This window comes from Cydia pomonella, chromosome 20 (assembly GCF_033807575.1).
Source record: "Cydia pomonella isolate Wapato2018A chromosome 20, ilCydPomo1, whole genome shotgun sequence".
Classification (NCBI taxonomy): Eukaryota; Metazoa; Arthropoda; class Insecta; order Lepidoptera; family Tortricidae; genus Cydia; species Cydia pomonella.
The window spans coordinates 8,564,037-8,584,965 of NC_084722.1; the positions used below are offsets into that span (position 1 = coordinate 8,564,037).

General features: G+C 38.5%; 1 protein-coding gene across 3 annotated transcripts in view; it reads right to left on the reverse strand.

Annotated features, from left to right (window-relative positions):
* Positions 1-353: 353 nt before the first annotated feature.
* The window catches only part of LOC133528937 (rabphilin-3A), a 96,087-nt gene continuing 75,511 nt past the window's right edge, over positions 354-20,929 (reverse strand). For all 3 annotated transcript variants that reach the window (XM_061866449.1, XM_061866448.1, XM_061866447.1), the window contains 5 exons: positions 8,275-8,411; positions 7,794-7,999; positions 5,869-6,013; positions 3,511-3,744; positions 354-1,564 (listed from right to left, as the gene is read on the reverse strand). In XM_061866449.1, the coding sequence (XP_061722433.1) occupies positions 1,267-1,564; positions 3,511-3,744; positions 5,869-6,013; positions 7,794-7,999; positions 8,275-8,411 (1,020 nt within the window). In that variant the 3' untranslated portion in view covers positions 354-1,266. The remainder of the gene's footprint in view (positions 1,565-3,510; positions 3,745-5,868; positions 6,014-7,793; positions 8,000-8,274; positions 8,412-20,929) is intronic.

Here is a 20,929-nt window from a genome sequence, read left to right on the forward strand (position 1 = left end):
TTATTACTACTTTACGAAGAATTCCTTTCTTAAAATAAATGCTCTAACCCACCGGACTCGTCTTTAAGAGCTTACGAATCCCTCTGTCGAAAACCTCGGCCAATGGACATCAATGTCAGTGGTCATTCATACTTATTGTATGGTCTGACCAAAGAGCATATAAACACTACGTTTTAGGTCTGACGTTTATGTGAATTCTGATTATTTCTGATATGCCCCTCCCCCGCATATATGTCTTGTACCGGCAGACTGTTTTGTTTTGTACAGACAACTCAGACAAGGCGTCTCCAGTTGGTTAAATGCTCTATAGTTAATTTGACAATAAGGGGATGTTACAAAAGAAATACACCAGGCGCAGTTAAAATCCTTATATTTCACAATTCATGATTACTTGGGTAAGTATACAGTATAAAGGCAGTCGTCCATTTATATATAACAATCATTTTATAACATGCGTACACCCTCTCTTCTAAAATGTTTCTTTGGCACATTTAAATACAAAAATACGAACCATTTATTTCAACAACGATACAACATTCAAATAATTGCCTACTATCTACATATATTGATATTTATATAGGCCTAACTAAAATTACATATAATGATATCCAATTAGAAACATAAAAAAATAATTTAGCCTGATGAAATAGGTACCTGCTACCTTATGTTTACTTATATACAAAATCATAATTATTTTCTATGAACTATTTTTTGTTTACTATGTACTTATGTACAGCAACTTCTCATGAAAGTTTAACATTGGTTGGTGGTTTCGCATGGGACTACGAAAACCACGGGGTTATTTTTTGTTTCAACTTTCAGCGTGGCGTAAGCACTAGTTTTTATAGAAGCGACTGCCATCCGACCTTCCAACCCAGAGTAAAAACTAGGCGTTACTGGGATTAGTCCGGTTTGCTCATGACTTGTATACATCAAATGATATATCGAAGGTACATAAGTATACCGAAAAGCTGAGCCCTTTTAAAGTTTAGGTACCTATAGGTAACTTCCACTTCATAGATAAATACAATACAAATACGTTTATTTCATTCCTTTTTACAGCAGTTTATAGGTACAAATATCGTGCTTTACCCGGAACTCGCTTTTTTTTAGCATTTAATAGAAGCCTATAATGTCACACAAAGCAAGTGGAATAGGTATATACCTACTTAACGAACTGGCTTTAGCTGGCTTTTGGCTGGTTATTTTTTGTATATATACGTTGTAAGAATAAGTACGGATTCTTTGCAGTATTCTCGAAACAGTCTACAGATGTTGAGTATCAGTCAACGCATGCCACTGCTCGTGTCTATGATCAGGAAATTTAATGCAGTCCATCCAATGCTTAAGTCTTCTTCCTTTACTACTAGCACCCAACACCAGGCTCCCAAGGAAATCGTTGGGCTTCCCGTAATCCTTATCCCAAACCGTCAGGGTTAGATTTTGTCGGGACAACTCGGTGGGTCGGGTTTCGAAGAGGATCTCTTCATTCCAAACTGGGTTCAAGTTACGCCACTTGATGGAGGTTTTGTGCTTCTTGTGATATGGATCGGGGTCCAGGTGTCTGAAAAAAAGGTAATTTATTTCTGCATTATTCCACAATTTATGTTAACATTATTCTTTGGAGTTCGTGTTATCCTCCCAAATTCTCTCTTAGACTCTTTATCATTCATAAGGAAGGCTTTTATCACGCTTGGATGCGGCGCCAGTGTGATAACATCCTAGGAACAAACACAGATTTGACTTTTTTACAACTTAACAAAAGGCTTAAATTTTAATAAATGTGAACTATACATGTCAGAGAAGATGGACCCGCTCACCGTGACGCAAACCATCCAAAACTTCAATAACGTCGCCCCGAATATCAAAATTACCCCCAAAGACAGTCTGCATCTGCTGGGATCGCCTATCTTTGACGAAGCCATCCCACCTCTAATCAATAAGTCAATTACAAAATTCAAAAATAATTCGGACCGCCTATCAAAACTTAATAGTCACTTATTTATTTTAAAATTTTGTTTGGTTCTTCCAAAATTTACCTATCTGCTGCGATGTTGTCCCATTTGGAAATTCCCCAATATAATGAACTCTACAGACTCCATTATAAAATGCCAAATTGAGACCGTTCTTAACGTTCATTTTAGCGACCAGGCTTGGACCCAGGCCTGTTTACCGGTAAGGTTTGGCGGCTTGGGAACTCGAAATATTTCAGGTGTCGCTTTGCCGGCATTCCTATCCTCTATCCATAGCACGTCCGATCTCGCAGGTAAAATCCTGAAAGCCCCTACGGCTACAAACTGCGAGATCGCGTGTTTGGATGGGGCCATGAATGCTTGGCTGGCTGGACCGAGCCCAAGCTTGCCATCCAGACCCAAACAACAGAGGGCATGGGACACAATAGCCTCCGTTGCCACCCTGAACTCTCTCGTGGCCACATCGTCAGGCAAAGACCTCGCGAGGCTCCTAGCCGTGTCCAAACCGGAATCAGGTCACTGGCTTCACGCCTATCCCTCGCCCAACACGGGTACTTTAATTGACCCAGTTACCCTACGTATAGCCATCGGTCTCCGCCTTGGAATCGAGGTATGCACAGACCACGCCTGTGCTTCTTGTGGGGCCCAAGTGGACCGGCTTGGCCACCACGGCCTTTCCTGCTTCTCGAGCGCCGGCCGCCTGTCTCGCCACGCCTCCCTCAACGACATCCTTAGAAGGGCTCTCGTTAGTGCCAACGTCCCCGCAGCTCTGGAGCCCCAGATCGTGCGGGACGATGGCAAGCGCCCGGACGGGATGTCGTTGATCCCCTGGAGAATGGGCCGCGCGCTGGTGTGGGATGCTACCTGCGCCGATACGTTGGCAGCATCCTACATTCAAGCGACCAGCAGAAATGCCGGGGCAGCGGCTGACGCCCGAGAGCGGTTTAAGGCCTACAAATACAGCTGTCTCGGCGCCAACTACGAGTTCGTAGCATTTGGCGTCGAGACACTTGGGCCGTGGGGTAGGGGAGCGCGTGGGCTCCTTAAGGAGCTTGGGAAGCGGTTGAGGGAGGCAACAGGGGAATCCCGCGCCGGCAGCTTTCTCGCGCAGAGGATTGCTATCGCAATACAGCGCGGGAACGCTGCCTGCGTGATGGGCACCTTGCCGAGGGGCCTAGGTTTAGAAGGTAGTTTTAGGGGTTTTTTTTTAGTTAGGTTTAGTTTTAGTTGTGTTATCATAATTTTATATATAATATATTGTTTCCTTGTACAAAAGTTATATTGTATGTCTATGTACAAAATGCAGTTTTTTTGTGTAACATACCGTAAATTTTATTTGTGATTAACTCTAAAATTACTACTTAAAGGCTCAGTATCCGTTCCTATCCAGCACTGGGAGATAACTAGCACCTGCTTCTTAGTGCTGTCGGAGATAGGGGAAGGCCTGAGGGCTTTTAGTGGATCTGAGAGCGCTAGACGTAGTAGTCCACGTGTAGTTTTAGAAGTACAGTTAGATTTCCGTCGGTTAAACACTTACAACTTTACAAAAGGGTCCGAGTATCCGTTGCTGTCCTGAGCCGGCAAATCTGCAGCCCTGCACACAGTCACGACCAACGCTCTCTTCTTTGTGCTATAGCAGAGAGCCAATAGGAGCCGGGGGCCTGTTGGTTCACAGCTAGTCGAGCCTGAGAGTGCTAGGCGTAGCTGCGTGGGGGCCTTGGCGCATTCTCGGAGAGATACCGTTGCTGAGCCCATTTCGTCGCAACCGTATCTGTAAGGTCGTATTCATTATTTGAATGACACCGCAATCACAATTATTCGAATGCATATATCTAGGGTAGACGAGTTCTACTTCTACTATTGCACGCAAATGCGAGACCACTCAAGTTCTTAAAACTGGGGTGGCAACAAAATTGAATCCTCATTATCACAACTGTTTCCTGTTAAAACTAAACCTTCCTTCCTTTAATCCTTTAAGATGTAAAATTATCGTTTTCATATATTAGTTGATTGAGAGAAAGAAACACATCCCAAGAATATAAAATTATCGTTTTCGTATATTAGTTGATTGAGAGAAAGAAAAACATACGAGCAGCCGGGCGTCCTACTCCCGACCTTCGAACCACTGCTTTTGGTCAAAAGGTTAACTAGGTATATCACCGGAATAATTTACTTACAATAATGTTACTTGGGTATGTTCCACATTTATATCCCTTTCTCAGAAAACAACCCGTAAACGTCTAATGTGAATGGCACGCAGAAACCCGTACAAGCCGCAAACTTACCTAAGTTTGCACAACTCAATACTAGTAAATAGGTATCTACAGAACAAGTAGTATGTTAAGCAGGTAATTATTTATTACTTAGAGTAAATCTCGTTCGTCAGCCATAAATATGTATAGTAGAGATGCTTTTAGCAACTTTGTGTCGAGGAAATTACAAGTATTTAGTTACTTATCGAGAATTGGGACCGTGCGAAGTGCGTGGTGGGGGTAAGTAAAGCGATCCCAGCGCATAAGGTGGTAAAAATTTGAACTAACTGCGGATAGCGTTTTTAACATTTCGTACAATTATATGGCTCGAAATGAAACTTTGATTTACGATTACTCCTGATATATTCATTTAAATTGTATGGTGTAAGGGACCATTGTAATCTGTATGAAATGCTTAATATAACTAATGTATTTATTTTGATAATTGTTAATAATGTATCCATGTAAATAGCTTTGCAAATGCCACATATTACGTGATCTTTTTCTAGAAGTTAAGAATGGATATAGTAAGTTATCCTTAAAAGATAGACATTTCACATCGCGGACTTTTTTGTAGACCTATGAATGAGAAACAACCCCACCATACATTGTGTTGTTATAGCTCAAACGGATTAGGCAGCGTTTTCGATTAAAGCTCCTAGCCAGCGTGATTTTTCCCGACAACATCGTTATATTTCAAACAATTTATACAAAACCTTAACAAGTTATATAGGTACTTAAGCCTTCCTCAAGAATCACTCTATTGATAGATGAAAGTCGGATGAAAATCCGTTCAGTAGTTTTTAGTTTTGGAGTAGTTTTATAAGATGTAGTGAATTGACGTTTTCCCCTAGAATTGCGGACACTAGGTTGCGTGACAGTCGTGCACGCTCCCAATACGTTAACTGAAAACGAGCGTTGCCATAAAATTACTGCGTAATTATGCAGAGTAGAGCTCCTCTTTAACGCTGTATGAAAGTCAACATAAGTGGTAGGTACTCGTATGTTGATTGTTAAGTAGTTTTTTTTTACGATTTTTTTTGTTTGATTTTCCTGTGCCAATAATGTAATGTGTGTCAAGTGAAATAAAATTTGTCTTGTCTAAAATATCTGCGATTTTCCTTCGCTAATTTAATCCACATAATGAATCTAAACCAAAGTAAATAAGAATTATGTATTTCGGATAAAAAATAGACGACGAGACTCTTAACTGCTAGCTTTTTCTATGCGTATTCTAGTTTTGTTTTTTTAGGGTTCCGTACCCAAAGGGTAAAACGGGACCCTATTACGTGCGTTTACTAAGACTCCGCTGTCCATCTGTCTGTCTGTTACGAGGCTGTATCCCATTAACCGTGATGGCTAGACAGTTGAAAATTTTACAGATGATGTATTTCTGTTGCCGCTATAACAACAAATACTAAAAAGGCCGACTCGCACTTGGCCGGTTTTTTAATTATAAGTAAAGTAGTACTACGCCATACATTTCCACGAAAGAAACAAATGAGTATTCCATACTACCCATTTCCTATAGCAGTAAGTACTTCATAGTAAAAAAAAACTATAGTTTTGTAACATATTGAAAATCTCGCTTTCGCTCCTCTCGCTTCCCTGATAGAAAAGTAAATTGTTTGACACCGTCTTACCTGTCATCGTCAAACAAAAATATCTCCAAGGTCTTGGTGGCGAGGTCCGACTCCGTGATGCCGAAGAAGTGGAGGGTCTCGTTGAACTCGGGGTTTTTCGTTTTGTGCACTGTCTTCGTTCGTAGTCGGTTAGAATATGTGCCTTCTGCCAAATTGGAAAATTTACATTTTAGGTTTCATGTTTAATCATTAAGTACCTACCTACGATTTTGAGACCTATGTAAAACTTTAGCTATAAGATGAAGCAAAAACGCCTACGCGGTCGCGTCCCCAAGAAACTAATTTCACTAAACCGAATTAGAGATTATTTGTTTCTAGGAAACTAATTTTCATTAACTTTGAGACCGCTTTGAGGGTTTATTAAGTAGTTAGGTAACTCTGGAGTTATTTGGAATTATAAAAAACATTTTAATTCGCAAATGCTGTATAACGATATTTATGTGAACTTTTTTCGTACTATCAGCCCAAGCCGAACGGTTCACCAGATAATTAGCTCGATTACAATGTTATTAGTTACAACAAGGAGCTTCGGCGTGAAATACCTTAATTGGAAGACTAGCAGTATACTGAATTGGGGGTTATTTTGTGGCAGTTATTGGGACCGTGCGAAGTGCATGGTCACAGTGTAGTGGCCATACGCTTGACTTGACAGACGACAGACAGAATGAAGATGAAGATATAATTGGTAATTTCATAGAAGATGGACGTTGAAAATAACACTTGCACAGTCTGTGCTATCAAAATTGCTGCCAACTTAGCTTGGTCTAACTCTATGCGTCTGGCCCTACGTGAAAAAAATATGCTTATGATTATGACATTATAACTATCATTACACTCACCTAATGTTGGTATACTGTACTCGTATTATCCATATTATTGTATTAACAAGCGAGCATTAAATCTGTGTTGACATAAGCTAGAGAAAATGTTTAGCCGCTACGTTTTTTTTTATTCCCGTAATACTCGAACATATTAAAATAATTTTAAACATATTTTGATCCAATTTTTATAAAATCTGTATGAAATGCTAAATGTAACTAACGTATTTAATTTTTTAATGATTAGTAATATTATATTCGTGTAAACAGCTTTGCAAATACCAGATTATAAGTATGTGATCTTTTTTTAGAAGTTAACAAATAGTAAGTTATCCTTAAAAGATAGATATATACCATCGCGGACTTTTTTGTAGACCAATCAACGAGAGACAATCCCACCATACATTGTGTCGTTATATCTCAAACGGATTAGGCAGCGTTTTCGAATAAAGCTCCTAGACAGCGTCATTTTTGCCAACATCTTTAGCAAACATCGTCATATTTCAACCAATTTACACAAAACCTTAACAAATTATACACCTAAACCTTCCTCAAGAATCACTGTATTAATAGGTGAAAGCCACATGAAAATCCGTTCAGTAGTTTTTGAGTTTATCGCGAACATACTAACTGAGAAATACCCATACACAGCGAAATTTGTCGCCAACTTTGGCCACATCAAGCGCTGCGATCATTTTTGTTTTCCCGCCAAGCCGTCTGCACCCGGCCAATAGTCCCCACGCTAACCCAATGCGGATGGGGACTTCACATACACCTTTGAATTTCTTCGCAGATGTATGCAGGTTTCCTCACGATGGTTTCCTTCACTGAAAAGCTAGTGGTAAATATCAAATGATATTTCGAACATAGGTAAGTTCCGAAAAACTCATTGGTACGAGCCTGGATTTGTATCCGCGACCTCCGGATTGAAAGTCGGATGTAGTTCCAAAAACTTGCGTGGCTAGATGTTGATGTCAACATTAGCCAGTCTTCTCCGAGACCACGGGAATAACACCGTCCTCGAAACGTCGAAGGTAAATTTAAAACGCGATTAAGTCCCGTTTCTATAAATTAATAATGTAAAAAAAAAGTAATATCTAAACGTACCTATCGGCAAAACTTCAAGTCTGCAGAAAGGGTCAGATAGCCCAGTCATGTCCATGCCGATCAGACCCCTAGCTCTCAGCACGGTAACGGCTAGGGACGATGTGGCATTCTCATAGGCTAACTTGATCTCCAAAGTGCCGAACCCCGCGTCCGGTATCGATGTTGGTCGTTCGGGTTTTGGTATCTCTTTTCGAACGCTACGGAGGCTGCAAGGAAAAAAGTCACTTAAATTATGGCTTTCGAAGATACCCTAATATCCCTAATGCATCATAAATATTTATGTCCAATTGTCCAACATAATGATAATAGATTGTGATCCTTGAATTGGGTAATATCGGGTATAGATGGGTATGTAGGTATCAAATGAACGTGTCTTATCTTGCCAAGTAAAATTGTATCTCAGATTTTCCATGACTGGCTATTTTTATAGCCCATAATAATTTCGATTATTTATGCCACATTTGCGAAGCCTAAAGACTACCTGTAGGCACTTCCTTTGCTCCCTGTTCTTTTAAGAGAGGCGAGAGGCCGTTGGTTCACGCTGTCCGTGCGGTGTAGGCTAAGACCGCTCACGCCGTGACTCAGGATATCAGTTTCGTTCCAGTCGTGATGCGGATCCTAGAACAAAAAAATAGTTACTACTTTTATTCTCTGCGACCCCTGGCGACGCCCTTGATTCCCACAATGTCTTTGGGCTTGTGTGTAGGACGTACACACAGCTGCAAAAGTGCATATCTCTGCAAATTATATCTACGCGCATATCCTCTGATCAGGTAGGCCGAATGCTTTACAACGACGTGACAGAGATTGTAGCCGATCCCTCGGTCGAATGGGCTAATTAATTAGGAACCCAATATAAAGAAAAAAAAAACAATATAAGTACATCCGTATCGCTTTCGTTGGGACAGACGTATGCCCAGAATTTAAAAGGGAGGATTAAGTTTGAGAAATGAGCAAACAGTAACTCCGACAAACATTTAATTTCCCAACTCCGTGGTCTGTTCCGACCAACGTCCGTATTTCCGCCGTTGTTTACTGAAAAAGTAAGGAAGTTTTCTCGGAGTTACTTTGCAATTTGTAAAGGAATTGTGGAATCGTTTTCAATGCATATAAGACAGCCAAAAACTCATTCCATCTTTGTTACAAGCTTTTATTTTATTTACGATGTTTGTTAATTTGTGTCATATCTTGCAAAACTGTTTCCGAATTGAAAGTTTCCATTTCAATTTCCATTTCGAGCTAAAATTTTGTATATATAAACACAAAAAATAGCAATGCATCGAACAGTACCATCAAACTGATCTGGAGGCCTAGCCAAGGTAATAATCGTTGATAGAAAACGCCAATCGAAACTTATTTAACAGGTTCACTGCTAAAGCCCGTACCCGATAACCCGGATTTCCCAGTACGTAGCGAAGATGATTTGTAGAGGCAAAACGACAACTTGTCGTGATTAGCGCCGAATGTGAATGAATTTTCTTGTGCTTAACTTTCGTTTTACAGTAATTTAAGACAAGACCCACGTCATGGGCCCATTTATTTAAAAATCAGATTACCTTTGGGACCGTAGATTCGTATCCTACCGACTGCGCCATGGAAAATATGTATTGTGATTGTGACGGAGGAATAAATAACACGTATGCTGGTTATAATACCGAATATTTATTCATTTACTTACACATATGAAAGTATATATATATGACAGTTCACCCGCTCCGTGCACCCGCGCCAGCAAGCGGACGCCCGCCCTAAGAAATTACTAAATTATTAGTGAATACAAGCTCAAAATAAATGTGTTTGTGCTCGTACCTTGTGTTTCCATGAACAATCCAATTAAAAACAAACAAAATGTAATCTTGTTTTTATAGTCGCTTAAATATTCCACGGCAAAAACAAATAAATATCACCGGCATTCTATAGAAACCTTTGTAAACGTTTTCCCCCCTAGTTTTCCATCCGAATTCTCTTTTTCCTTGATTGAATTGACTCCGCCAATGAAATAATTGCCATTAAGATCAATTCTTAGATGGGTTGCCCTCAATTAAGGGGAGATAATAAAGATATTTTTATTCGCCGCTGCCATGGTTGTTCCCAGAGCGTACCATAAATTTCGTCACTGTAAACCAGTATTAGCGTGACCTCGAGATTAGAGACAACTATAAATAAGAATGGTATACTTAGTGCGTGCAGAAAAAAAAAAAACAAAATACAACAAATTTGTGGCTTATAAAAAAATCTTCTAGTTACAATTGTGGCTACTGCTACCAGTTTGCTCTTATTTACCGTACCTATCTGTATTTTTCCGCTCCATTAGTTAGTTTATATATTTTATTCAGGACGTTTATAATAGTATTTAGAACTAAACACTGTTTTCATATGTAATTTAAAAGCGTCACTGGAAAGGTCTCAATTCAGCTTGATGTCAAGTTACTTTTCGGATACATTGACGGTTTTCCGTACAAACCTAGCCGACCTAGTTAAGGATAATGAATTACGTTCAAAAGAAAATCTAATGCTTACTCGGATATATTTAAATTGGTTCCAGGTAATCATTTTTTACACGATGGAAATAACAGAAATGATGCCCCGTCGACTTCGCCCCATTTCCTCCTCATCCACATGACGCACGTAATAGGGTCAAAGATTAAATTATTGGTAGAGAAGTAAAACATTATTTATTATGCAATAATAATATTTTGTAAATTTTTCGTTATCGGAAATGACTTGAAGACGAAAAATCCTATGATTTTTTTAAATAAAAAGTCACGTCAAAAAAAGTAATTATTACTTCTGAAACCATAACTATGTAATAGTACATTACGATACAAGTGCGAAAAATAGGAAATTTAAAACGAGTGGCGATAAATTAAAACACGACCGAAGGGAGTGTTTTAAATCGACACGAGTGGCACGTGACACATATGGCCCTTTAAATGTTCCACACAGTAACGTAATATGCTAATTTTCGCACTAGTGTGGTAAAGTACGAGTAGCACCATATGTACTGTAAATTATGATATACGGTATATAATTTAATTGTTACATATTTGCCGTGACTTATTTTTCTAAAGTGTTTTCCGTAAAAAAAACGTCAAGATTGTTTACCCTAAGTATAGAATTAGGAGAAGTAAACTGACAGCAGTTTGAATAAATATTTTCTATTACATTTATTAAATATTACAATATTCCAAAAAACGGTATACCAAACTATAATAGAATGAAAAGTAATTATATAAAATGTAATTCAGACATATATTATAAGTATTATTAGGAATTAAAGTAATTTTGTGTTTCTCCAGAAACTCGGTGGAATGAAATGTCGCCTGCGGTATTTCCGGACCGTTGCGACCGTCGTCGACCTTCAAAGAATCGGACAGACAGACGGACAGGACGAATCTATAAGGGTTCCGTTTTTTGCCATTTGGCTACGGAACCCTAAAAAGAACGTACTGTTCTCATTTCTCGGCAAAGCACTTGCAGCCCTTCTGGTGTTGTTGGTGTCCATGGGCAACGGTAATTGCTTACTACAGACTATTCGTCTCCTCGTTTGCCTCTTATATCATAAAAAATATATTTCTACGATTACATAACACTCATGAAATACATCACGCCCACGACTTTATACTGTCAATTTTCTTTCGCATTTTAAAAACCACTTTAGATAAGTATATTTATTATACATATACGATTACCTACAAGCAGGTAAGCGTATTACTGCATATAGTGCGAGGTCAGTTAGTGTTATTGCCGACGTAAAGCTGTCGTCGCTTGCAGTTAATACTTTACGACCACTATAAACTGTATTGTGCTAATATGGTGCTATTAGTATTGCAAGGCTATCCGTTTTCAATCCGGTATTATATGTTCAATCTACATAAAACAAAAGTTGTCAATCTACACGAAACAAATATCCTGTACCCTAGTGTAAATTTATTCGATAGCGAAACGTAACGTCCACGTTTGCGTTAAGTTTCATTTTGTATGGGATTTTGTGTTTCCAAAACGTCCCGCTTGGCGCGCTGTTTCTAAATCCCATAGAAAATGAGGCTTAACGCAAACGCGTACGTACGTCACGATATCGAATAAAAATACACTTGGGGTTCTGTTCCCGAACCAGATGTCCCTAACGCACGCTGTTCCTTGTTCGTTTTGATTACGTAATATGTATATCGACAGACCAGACACAAGTCTTTAAAAACACCTTAGATGCAGAAATACAAGCTATATATTTTTATATATTTTGTTGAGCTTACTCTCACATATAGGTACAGTCGCCATCAGATATATCGGACCGGCCGAGGCACTCAAAGATATCTGAACATGCACCTTAACGCCTTGACAATAGAGGCATGTTCAGATAAATGCGAGGACCTCGGCCGCTTTGATATATCTTATGGCGACTGTAGACTGTACTATACTTAAAAAGTTAAATACACCTGTCACAACGTTTTGTATGTAAAAGCAGTAGTAGTAGTAAAACACTTTATTGTACAAAAAGAAACAAAACAGGAAAGAACACACATCATTTGTACAAAGGCGAAATTATCCCTTTAAGGGATCTCTTCCAGACAACAAAAACATGTCCTTTAAACAAGTATGGCTTTCGTATGTAACTTAATCTTTGCTGTGACGTCGAGACTGCGCAGTTGTGTTTTATTATTATAATGACAGTCATCTGGGAATCACTGGCGCAACATGAATTCAGGAAATATGCGACATTTTGTAATGACGGTCTACGTATAATTTCCATTTCCCTGTTTAGAAAATCTATGTGATATTATTGTTTGTAAAACAAAGTATTTTTAAAACAGGTTTAGGATGTTCAGGGGCACCTAGTTCGTACTCGTTGCAATAGTAATTAATAGTTATTTACGATACAAGTGCGAAAAATGGGAAATTTGTAACGATTGGCTATAAATACAAACATGACCAAAGGGAGTGTTTTAAATCTACACGAGTTGCGAATTACCTATTCGCACATGTATCGTACAACGTTTTACAGTACATATGATCCTTTAAATTTTCGATATAGTTACATAATGTGCTAATTTACGCACTAGTGCGGAAAAGTAGCACCATATGTACTATAAAAAATATTAAATACTCATCCAGTCAGTAGCGCTCCGTGTTAGCTAGGCTCTTCGAATGACGTGGAACACATAAACTTAACAAACTCGTAGGCAAGAATAAAATAAATACAATAAGGTATTTAAGTTCGAATTTGAGAAGAATCGGTCTGGAAGGTATGGAGTCAAAAAGAGGGATCAAAATTATGTGTCTCTGTTCGGGGCGAACGAGTAGGTCTAGTAGTATCAGAGGATATAGGCATAATTCATCGGTTTTGTCAGACAGCGCACTTTCTGTACGTTTTAGGTATTTATTATTCTTTGCCGTGACGTCGCGACGAGACAGTTATTGTTTTATGGTAATGACAGCTATCTTGGAATCACACAGGCAGTATCTTGGCAGCGACATAAAAAAAAAAAAGACGTGTGGCACTCGGGGACTGCCGCGGTAAAGCTATTGCATAGCATTTTGTATCAACTTATGCAATTATAATTATTTATTTATTTTATTTATGCAGTATTTCTTTTTCTTTGATATTAATACCACCATAACCAACCACCAGTAAACCAGTATAACGATATGATCTCAGTTGATAGGGATCTCGAGGTTTCACTTCTGATGGTTTTTCGGAAAAGACAAGTACGCTTGACAAGAGATAATGTAAACACTGGTAATTCGTAGTTACTCCTGGTATTTATATATTCCAATCGTTCACCGAGCGCACGACTCAAGATAACCAATATAAAAGTGTGAACCTTGTTTATTCATAGTTACGATACGTATACGGATTCACTTATATTGGACAAGTTGTAAGTCATGGGAATAAGCGCCTTCGCCTGTTTTAGAGTGAGGGAACTAGCACGAAAAACTGACTTATAAACTCGACGCCAAAGCGGCAAACGCTTTCTAATTCAAAAGTTATAATGTGTTGACGGACTTGCCTTGTAGACGGTCTTGCCCACAGTGACCTTATATTAAAATAAAAACCGGTTACATTCTATAGTTTCAAGGAATAGGAGCACATGATTTAAAAAGTTGCATTATTTATAAAAAAAATTGCTGACTCGGGCATGCATGCACTGCATGAAGCGGGCATGCCTACTTGACACTCGGATAAACGTGTTTCTCACATGGGTAATGCATTATTTAGCTGTCGCGCTCACTCAATAACAAGGAAATTTTTAATTTTATTTAGAAAAAATATGTTTTCAAATGTTATAATAGTACTTACGAATGAAAAGTGATACCGTGAGCTTTGTTTTTGTGCTTGGAGCTATTGAAGCACTGGAAAAAGGCGCAACACGGCATTCTTTGGCAATATTTTATCGAATTTGATGACAATGTTGACACTTCAGCGTCACCCATACGACTAATTCAATATAGGTCCCGGAACCTATATTTTGTGGCTCACGATCGACCGCCTGGTACCTCATCTACCCCTATTACGTACATCAATGATACATACAGACTACTATAAACAGCTGCTTATGTATTTGTCCGATTTCGGAGCAGCTCGTCTCGATTCGTGCGAGTTTCGTAGAGTAGTACCATAGAAATAGGATAGTATAGAACGACTGTCAAACTTCAAAAGTGTGACCAAAAATGAAATGCAAGTGTGTGCGTAAATTGTCTATGTGCGAACAAAAATAGTGATGTCATGTTACAACATATTAATAATCTATCGATGTTTAACTGCTTTATCGACTACTTTTTCAAATGTGTTTGTTTTTATAAAAAATGTAATAGGTATGAGTATTATTACTACTATTAGACCTTATTAGCGCCTTTAGTACCTTTAATTTTCTTTTACAGCGGACGCATAGTAAATAACAATACTGATAGTGATAACCGAGGCTACAGTTACAGTCGTTTCAGTCAGCATCAAAATGGTCAAATATATAGGTACACATGTGTCACAATGGTCAAATATATATTGTTACTTATTTTACAGTACATATGGAGCTACTTTACCGCACTAGTGCGATAATTAGCACATTACGTAACTATATCGAACATTTTAAGGGCCATATGTATTGTAATACATTTGCGAATAGTTAATTCGAAACTCGTGTCGACTTAAAATCGTATCGCCACTCATTGCGATTTTTTATTTTTCTCACCTGGTTTGGTGTTCTGGGACGTTTACTTACTTACTACTTACTCCGTTGGCTCAGCGACCCAAAATGAGACTTGGCCTCCGACACAAGACAGCGCCACTTTTCTCGGTCCTGTGCGACCTCTCGCCAATTGTCGACTCGAAGCTCGCGCAGATCCGCCTCCACCATGTCGCTCCAGCGATACCTAGGGCGTCCGATAGGACGTCCTGCTAGGCGACCCAGGTACGCTCTTTTTACGTTTTTTCGTTTTTACTTGACTAAATTACTAACGTAGTCCGATCAAGCATTATGGAACCCGGCGCTGTCGGTAAAGCAGGTGACTCGCGTTGATAAAGCAGGTTTCTGTCGTATGCGGGTGTGAGTGGTGTAACATGTGCAATGTCGTTAACACAAACACATGCTAAGTGTTAACAGTAGGCGCAAATAGTTGACTTACCAAAGAAAATTTGAAATTCGCGCCTTTTCCGCCTGACAAGTTGGGTTGGGTGTGTATACGCTGTCTTGTGTTTCCTTGTGTTAGCGGCAAAGCCGTGGAAAAGTGGTTAAAATGTAAGTAATGTGTTGGAAAGTGAAGTTTAAATTTATCGCTGAACATGTGCATCTTCAAAAAAGGTATTATAACAATCGTTATTATTTTACGTCGGTTATAAAGGTTAATATCTTAATGATGTCTTGTGAACAACTAATTCCATACCTACTAATATACCGACAAGTTATCGATACAGTCATATGAACATTTTGTCAAGCCCTAGCGTAAAGTAACAGTTTAGGTTTTTACACAAAATATTCTAAATTATTGACTAATATCATGAAATATTAACACACAATTGAAGAAAAACTTATAATGAACTGTATAAATTGGCTTTTTACACTTTTTATGCTGTTAATTTGATATAATATCGTTACGAAAATTTCGCTACGATTATCATAATTACCTGTGAAATGAGTATTTCCCTGGGTTTTTTGGCCCTGAAACACAACAATCCGGCACACAACATGACACCATCTTCACTAAATTACTTACTTAATATTTATTTTTGATTTTGATTCTCGTATATTTTTAACGTTAAAAAATACGGCAATATGATTTTGGCCGCCTCGGCCGCCTTCGAATTCAAAAAATGGTTACGTTTTCTCATATGTAGTCTGCCTCTTTCACACTCGTGGCTTGTTCATATACGTGATGGCTTCCCTTTCGCACACTTCATCTGTCTGTCAAGCGAAGCGTATGACAAGTCTCTGAGTAGTACAATACGTCTAATCGCACGCACACAACGCCGTGTCGAAGACTGCCGAACTGAAACGACGTTAGACGAAGTGGGGAGCGTGAGGTTTTTTCGTTACGGAATTTCTGGATTCGGTCCCCGCGCTCAAGGCCCGCGATAGAAGCTATGCAATAGCTTAAAAACGGTTATTGACATTTGTGAAAATAAAATCAATGAGTTGGGTCTTGTTAGTTATATATGCGTAGGATATTTCACCAAACACTTTATTTTCGCTTCAGCCCCATAATGTGGGGTGGAGTTGGATAGGTCTTTCAAAACAAATAGGGGTTTTTGTAAACATTTTTTTGATAAAGTAAATATTTTCGGAAAGAACCGCTCCGAAAGAAACAAAATTTGCGTCTAAGTAAGCATAATATACTATATCTAACTTTCGAACCATGGGTACACGAAATATGAAAAAATCGTGAAATTAAAACTTGATAAAGACTTTCAATGAATATTATAGCAAACACTACGGTTAACCTGTTTTTGAGTTATCGCAAAAAGAAAATAGAACGGTAACTATGGAACCCTACACTGAGCATGGCCCGACATGCTCTTGGCCGGTTTTTATTAGAAGTCGTATTTGTATTTACACATGTCCAGAATAGAATAAGGTCGGTCGGATGGCTTGCGTCTCAAGGGATTCGACTTTTATGTGATTCACTCTTAATCTATTTACCCAAATGACTTATACTCGCATTTTCGTGGATATTTTGAGGAAACATGTACATATAATGAATGTGATACCTTTTTTTATATTAAATATGTCAATAATAGTCATAAGCCCAATAAATATTCATTGATTATTGGACACCAATTATTGGTCAACCAATTATAATTCGTTCGTATTTTAATTAATTGTCCACGAGTCAGTCCAAGCAATTAAGTATGAAAGTATTAGGTGCCATTATGTTCTTGATCTAATTTAAATAAACAAAGTATGTATTAGATTAGAGTACATAATTATTTGAAAACGCTGATAAGTTTTATCCTTGACATAGATAGGTAGGTAGACTAGACCTATTGATCAAGGTTTAAGATTATTTCTGTGGATCTGTGGTGTAACCTACACTTATACCATGTAATCTTTAACTTATTCCTAACAATAAACGATGTGGTTTATTTAAGACAGCTTAAGAGTTTTCTCCTTAGCAACCAGTTACTTGAACACGAAGATAATATCACATGAAGTATGAAATACGAAGCCACGCCGATTCAGATTTTTCTTTTTTTACAGATTTGATACGACCTACACGATAGCACATGCTGATTTGTGCAAGCGAAATGCACTGAATCGTGTAACCAGACATCTCGCTCGTGCTTATAGGTACAAGTGAGATGCACTCAGAATTGTGTTAAAGTAGTAACAATATCAAAGCCATAACATTACCGAGCGAAGACCGGTCTGGCCTTAGTGTGTAGTGAACTAGTGACCCTGCCTATGAAGCCGATGGTCCTGGGTTCGAATCGCAGTAAGGATCTTTAATTGTCAAAAAAAGTCAACAGCTTTTCTTTGTCCAACATATACATCAAACCGGTCCTATATACATCATGATTGTATCACTATGTGTTTGTGTGATGAGCACAGGTGTTTGTTCCCGAGTTATGGCCGTCATGGGTATTTTGATTGAATGAATGATGCTTTTATTCGAAACACATACATAATAACATTAAAAGAGGCTTAAATCTAGGTATATTAGAAGTTACAGTTGGTTTCAGAAAAGGATAAAACTCAGCACTCAGCATGTGTCTCACAAGAGTAATGTTACGACGCTTATTTTCAGTGTAGGTGCCCATTGACACGTAAAACAAAAACAGAACCGAAGCAGAATGCAACAATATTTTTGCAATATTTTTATTATATTATAGGACATTATTACACAAATTGACTAAGTCCCACAGTATGCTCGATAATATAATAATATATTAATATTTATATTATAAATACTTAAATACATAGAAAACATCCATGACTCAGGAACAAATATCCATGCTCATCACACGAATAAATGCCCTTACTAGGATTTGAACCCAGGACCATCGGCTTCGTAAGCAGGGTCACTACCCACTAGGCCAGACAGGTCGTCAAATTTATATATTATTATTATTTTCTGATTACCCACAACACAAGCCTTCTTGAGCTTTTGTGGGGCTTACTCAATTTGTGTAAGAATATTCAATATTTATTTATTTAAATTGAGACATCAGAATCGGCCTTTTCCCCCTACCGTATCTTTTACTAGCAGTGGAAAATACCAAAGCTATTTTAAGGGCTCACAACATCGCAACTAAGTAGTTACTCGTGCGTGTAATGATGTCCTGTTGTTTACTATTAATAAAGAATATACATAGTCGATAATCATTTTAAATTAGAACCGAGGGAATTTGCAGTATTCTATAACAGAACAGGAGACGCAGCAAAAAATGATTGTGTCGCCAAAATAATTTTTAGCGTGTAATATTATTATCCTTGTAAGTATTTTCGTCTTTACGATCTTAGTTGCCAAATATAATAAATGATGCCTATATTTGAATTATTGCAGCATGGGTTCAAGTGGGGAGATACCTTTCCGTACCTTAAACTACAAAAGACGGCATTTTCCTGTTGTAGTAAATTTATACAGGGTTCCATGGTAACAAGCATGGTAACATGTGACAATAGTTCCTTATTACAATCAGCATTATGAGCCACCCCACGCCAGCGGCTTTTGAGCGTCGGCGTCTAGACGCCGCTGTAGAAAATGGCGTCGCTGCGCAGTCGCGTCAACGTTGCGTCGAGCAGCAGCCATAGAGTTGACTAGACTAGGGTGGTATTACTGTTGGCCCCTTGAAAGAGGGCCCACCGAGAAAAAAAATAGAGACCAGGCTGAAAATCAGCGCTGGATAGATGTATGTATACCACATATGTAGCAGAGGCTGAGACCGGTACTCATGGCCTTAACGATATGAAATTAAATAATGTAGTTTTTTCTCTTTCTTACTATAAATTATAATGTGTAACTAATATTTAAGGAATGTATCATTTCTAGTTTCGGCAATAAACTTTTTTTACTTTTTTAGACGCCGACGCTCGAGACTCTCTAGAGACGCTAATGTAGGGTGGCCACAGTGGTGGGGTTATGCCAAGAAAATCCATTTTATGCAAAAGAGCTGATACTGCTGGACCGATTTTTATCAAACATAACTACGAACCACCAGGAAACTAGCTTTCACAAAAAAAAACCGCATCGAAATCGGTCTATTTTTGCGTCGGGGGTAAAAACACCTTAGAAGATTTAGCGCTAAAGCTATCTGACCTACATTTTCGTTAATTGGGTTGCATTGCATTGATATTGATTCCAACCTGCTCTGCATATTTGACAGCTGATATGCGTTCCAAGAATTTGCCGAGTACAATTTTCCCGGGATTTCGTGTGAAATCATATTAAATTGGTTATTCCTTAATTTTACGGAATGTTTACTGAACGGAAATAAAGACTTCTTAAAATAAAGCAAATTTCTTCCAATTTAAAGCAATACAGTTTTAAATATAACGAACCTTTTAGTTTTCTGGCTTCCCAATTATTTCGGAACGATTATATTTCGAAAATAATAACTTTATCACGAAATGGTTTTGTAGATCCTAATTCGGTTTGAAAAACCTATCCAACAATACCCCACCCTATTGAGGCAGCGCAAAAAAGTAAAAAAAGTAATTTTGTATGGGACCTCCGAAAAAAATCTTTTTTTGTAGTTTTTATTTTACCGTTCTGTCGCCATCCATGATTTATATATCCATGCCAAATTGCAGCTTTCTAGCACTAACGATCACGGACCGCCGCGGACGGACGGACAGACGGACATGGCGAAATTATAAGAGTTTCTAGGTGACTACGAAAATGACATTTAGCGATCAATTCGAGGCAATTCAGTGTTCAATTGCCCCGAAACGAATTACTTGAATAAAATTCTCCTAATCGACTTCTTTTAACTAGTGTTGAGATGCTCACTCGTGAGGCACCTCATTTGTACCACTCATTTTGTTAAATTGTCGCAGAACTTCACACCGCATAAATGTCATACATCACTCCTCAATTAATTTTACTCATTTACTCGCGCGCATCACACACAGCTCTTACCACTCAAACCATTCAAATACTTCAAATTTAAAAAATAACTCTCAGCCTTTCAAACTCACTCGCGTTCCTCACAACTCGCAAGAGAGTCGCGAGGCGCTCGGTGCTCGCCGACATTCAAATGAAGAAATGAGTCATTGACGTCATAGTATTCATCGCTCACACTATCAACTGCCCAACTACAAACCTTATTGCAAGGACAAAAGGTCCACCGAGAAATGCGTTGTGTTTGTACCATTCACTCGCCTCACTGTGACATCCCCTCAAAAATCCTTTCAAAATGAAACAATGAATTAGATTTACCGAAAGAGGGAGTGAGACAGACACGCGCCGTGCTTCAATAACACCTCATCGAAAATACGTTAAAAATGAAACACGAAAGAAAACAAGCGTAAGCGTCCGCAAGCTTACATACATATTACGCCATTTTGATCCTAGCATTGCTAAGTTACTTGTCAAAAGCGAAAAATCTAAGTCATCAAAGAACCTACCGAAGAAAGTTTTTTCTCTCTGTCGCACTTGTAATTTCATACGTAAGTGCGACAGCAAAGCAAAACTTCGTGGTTCGC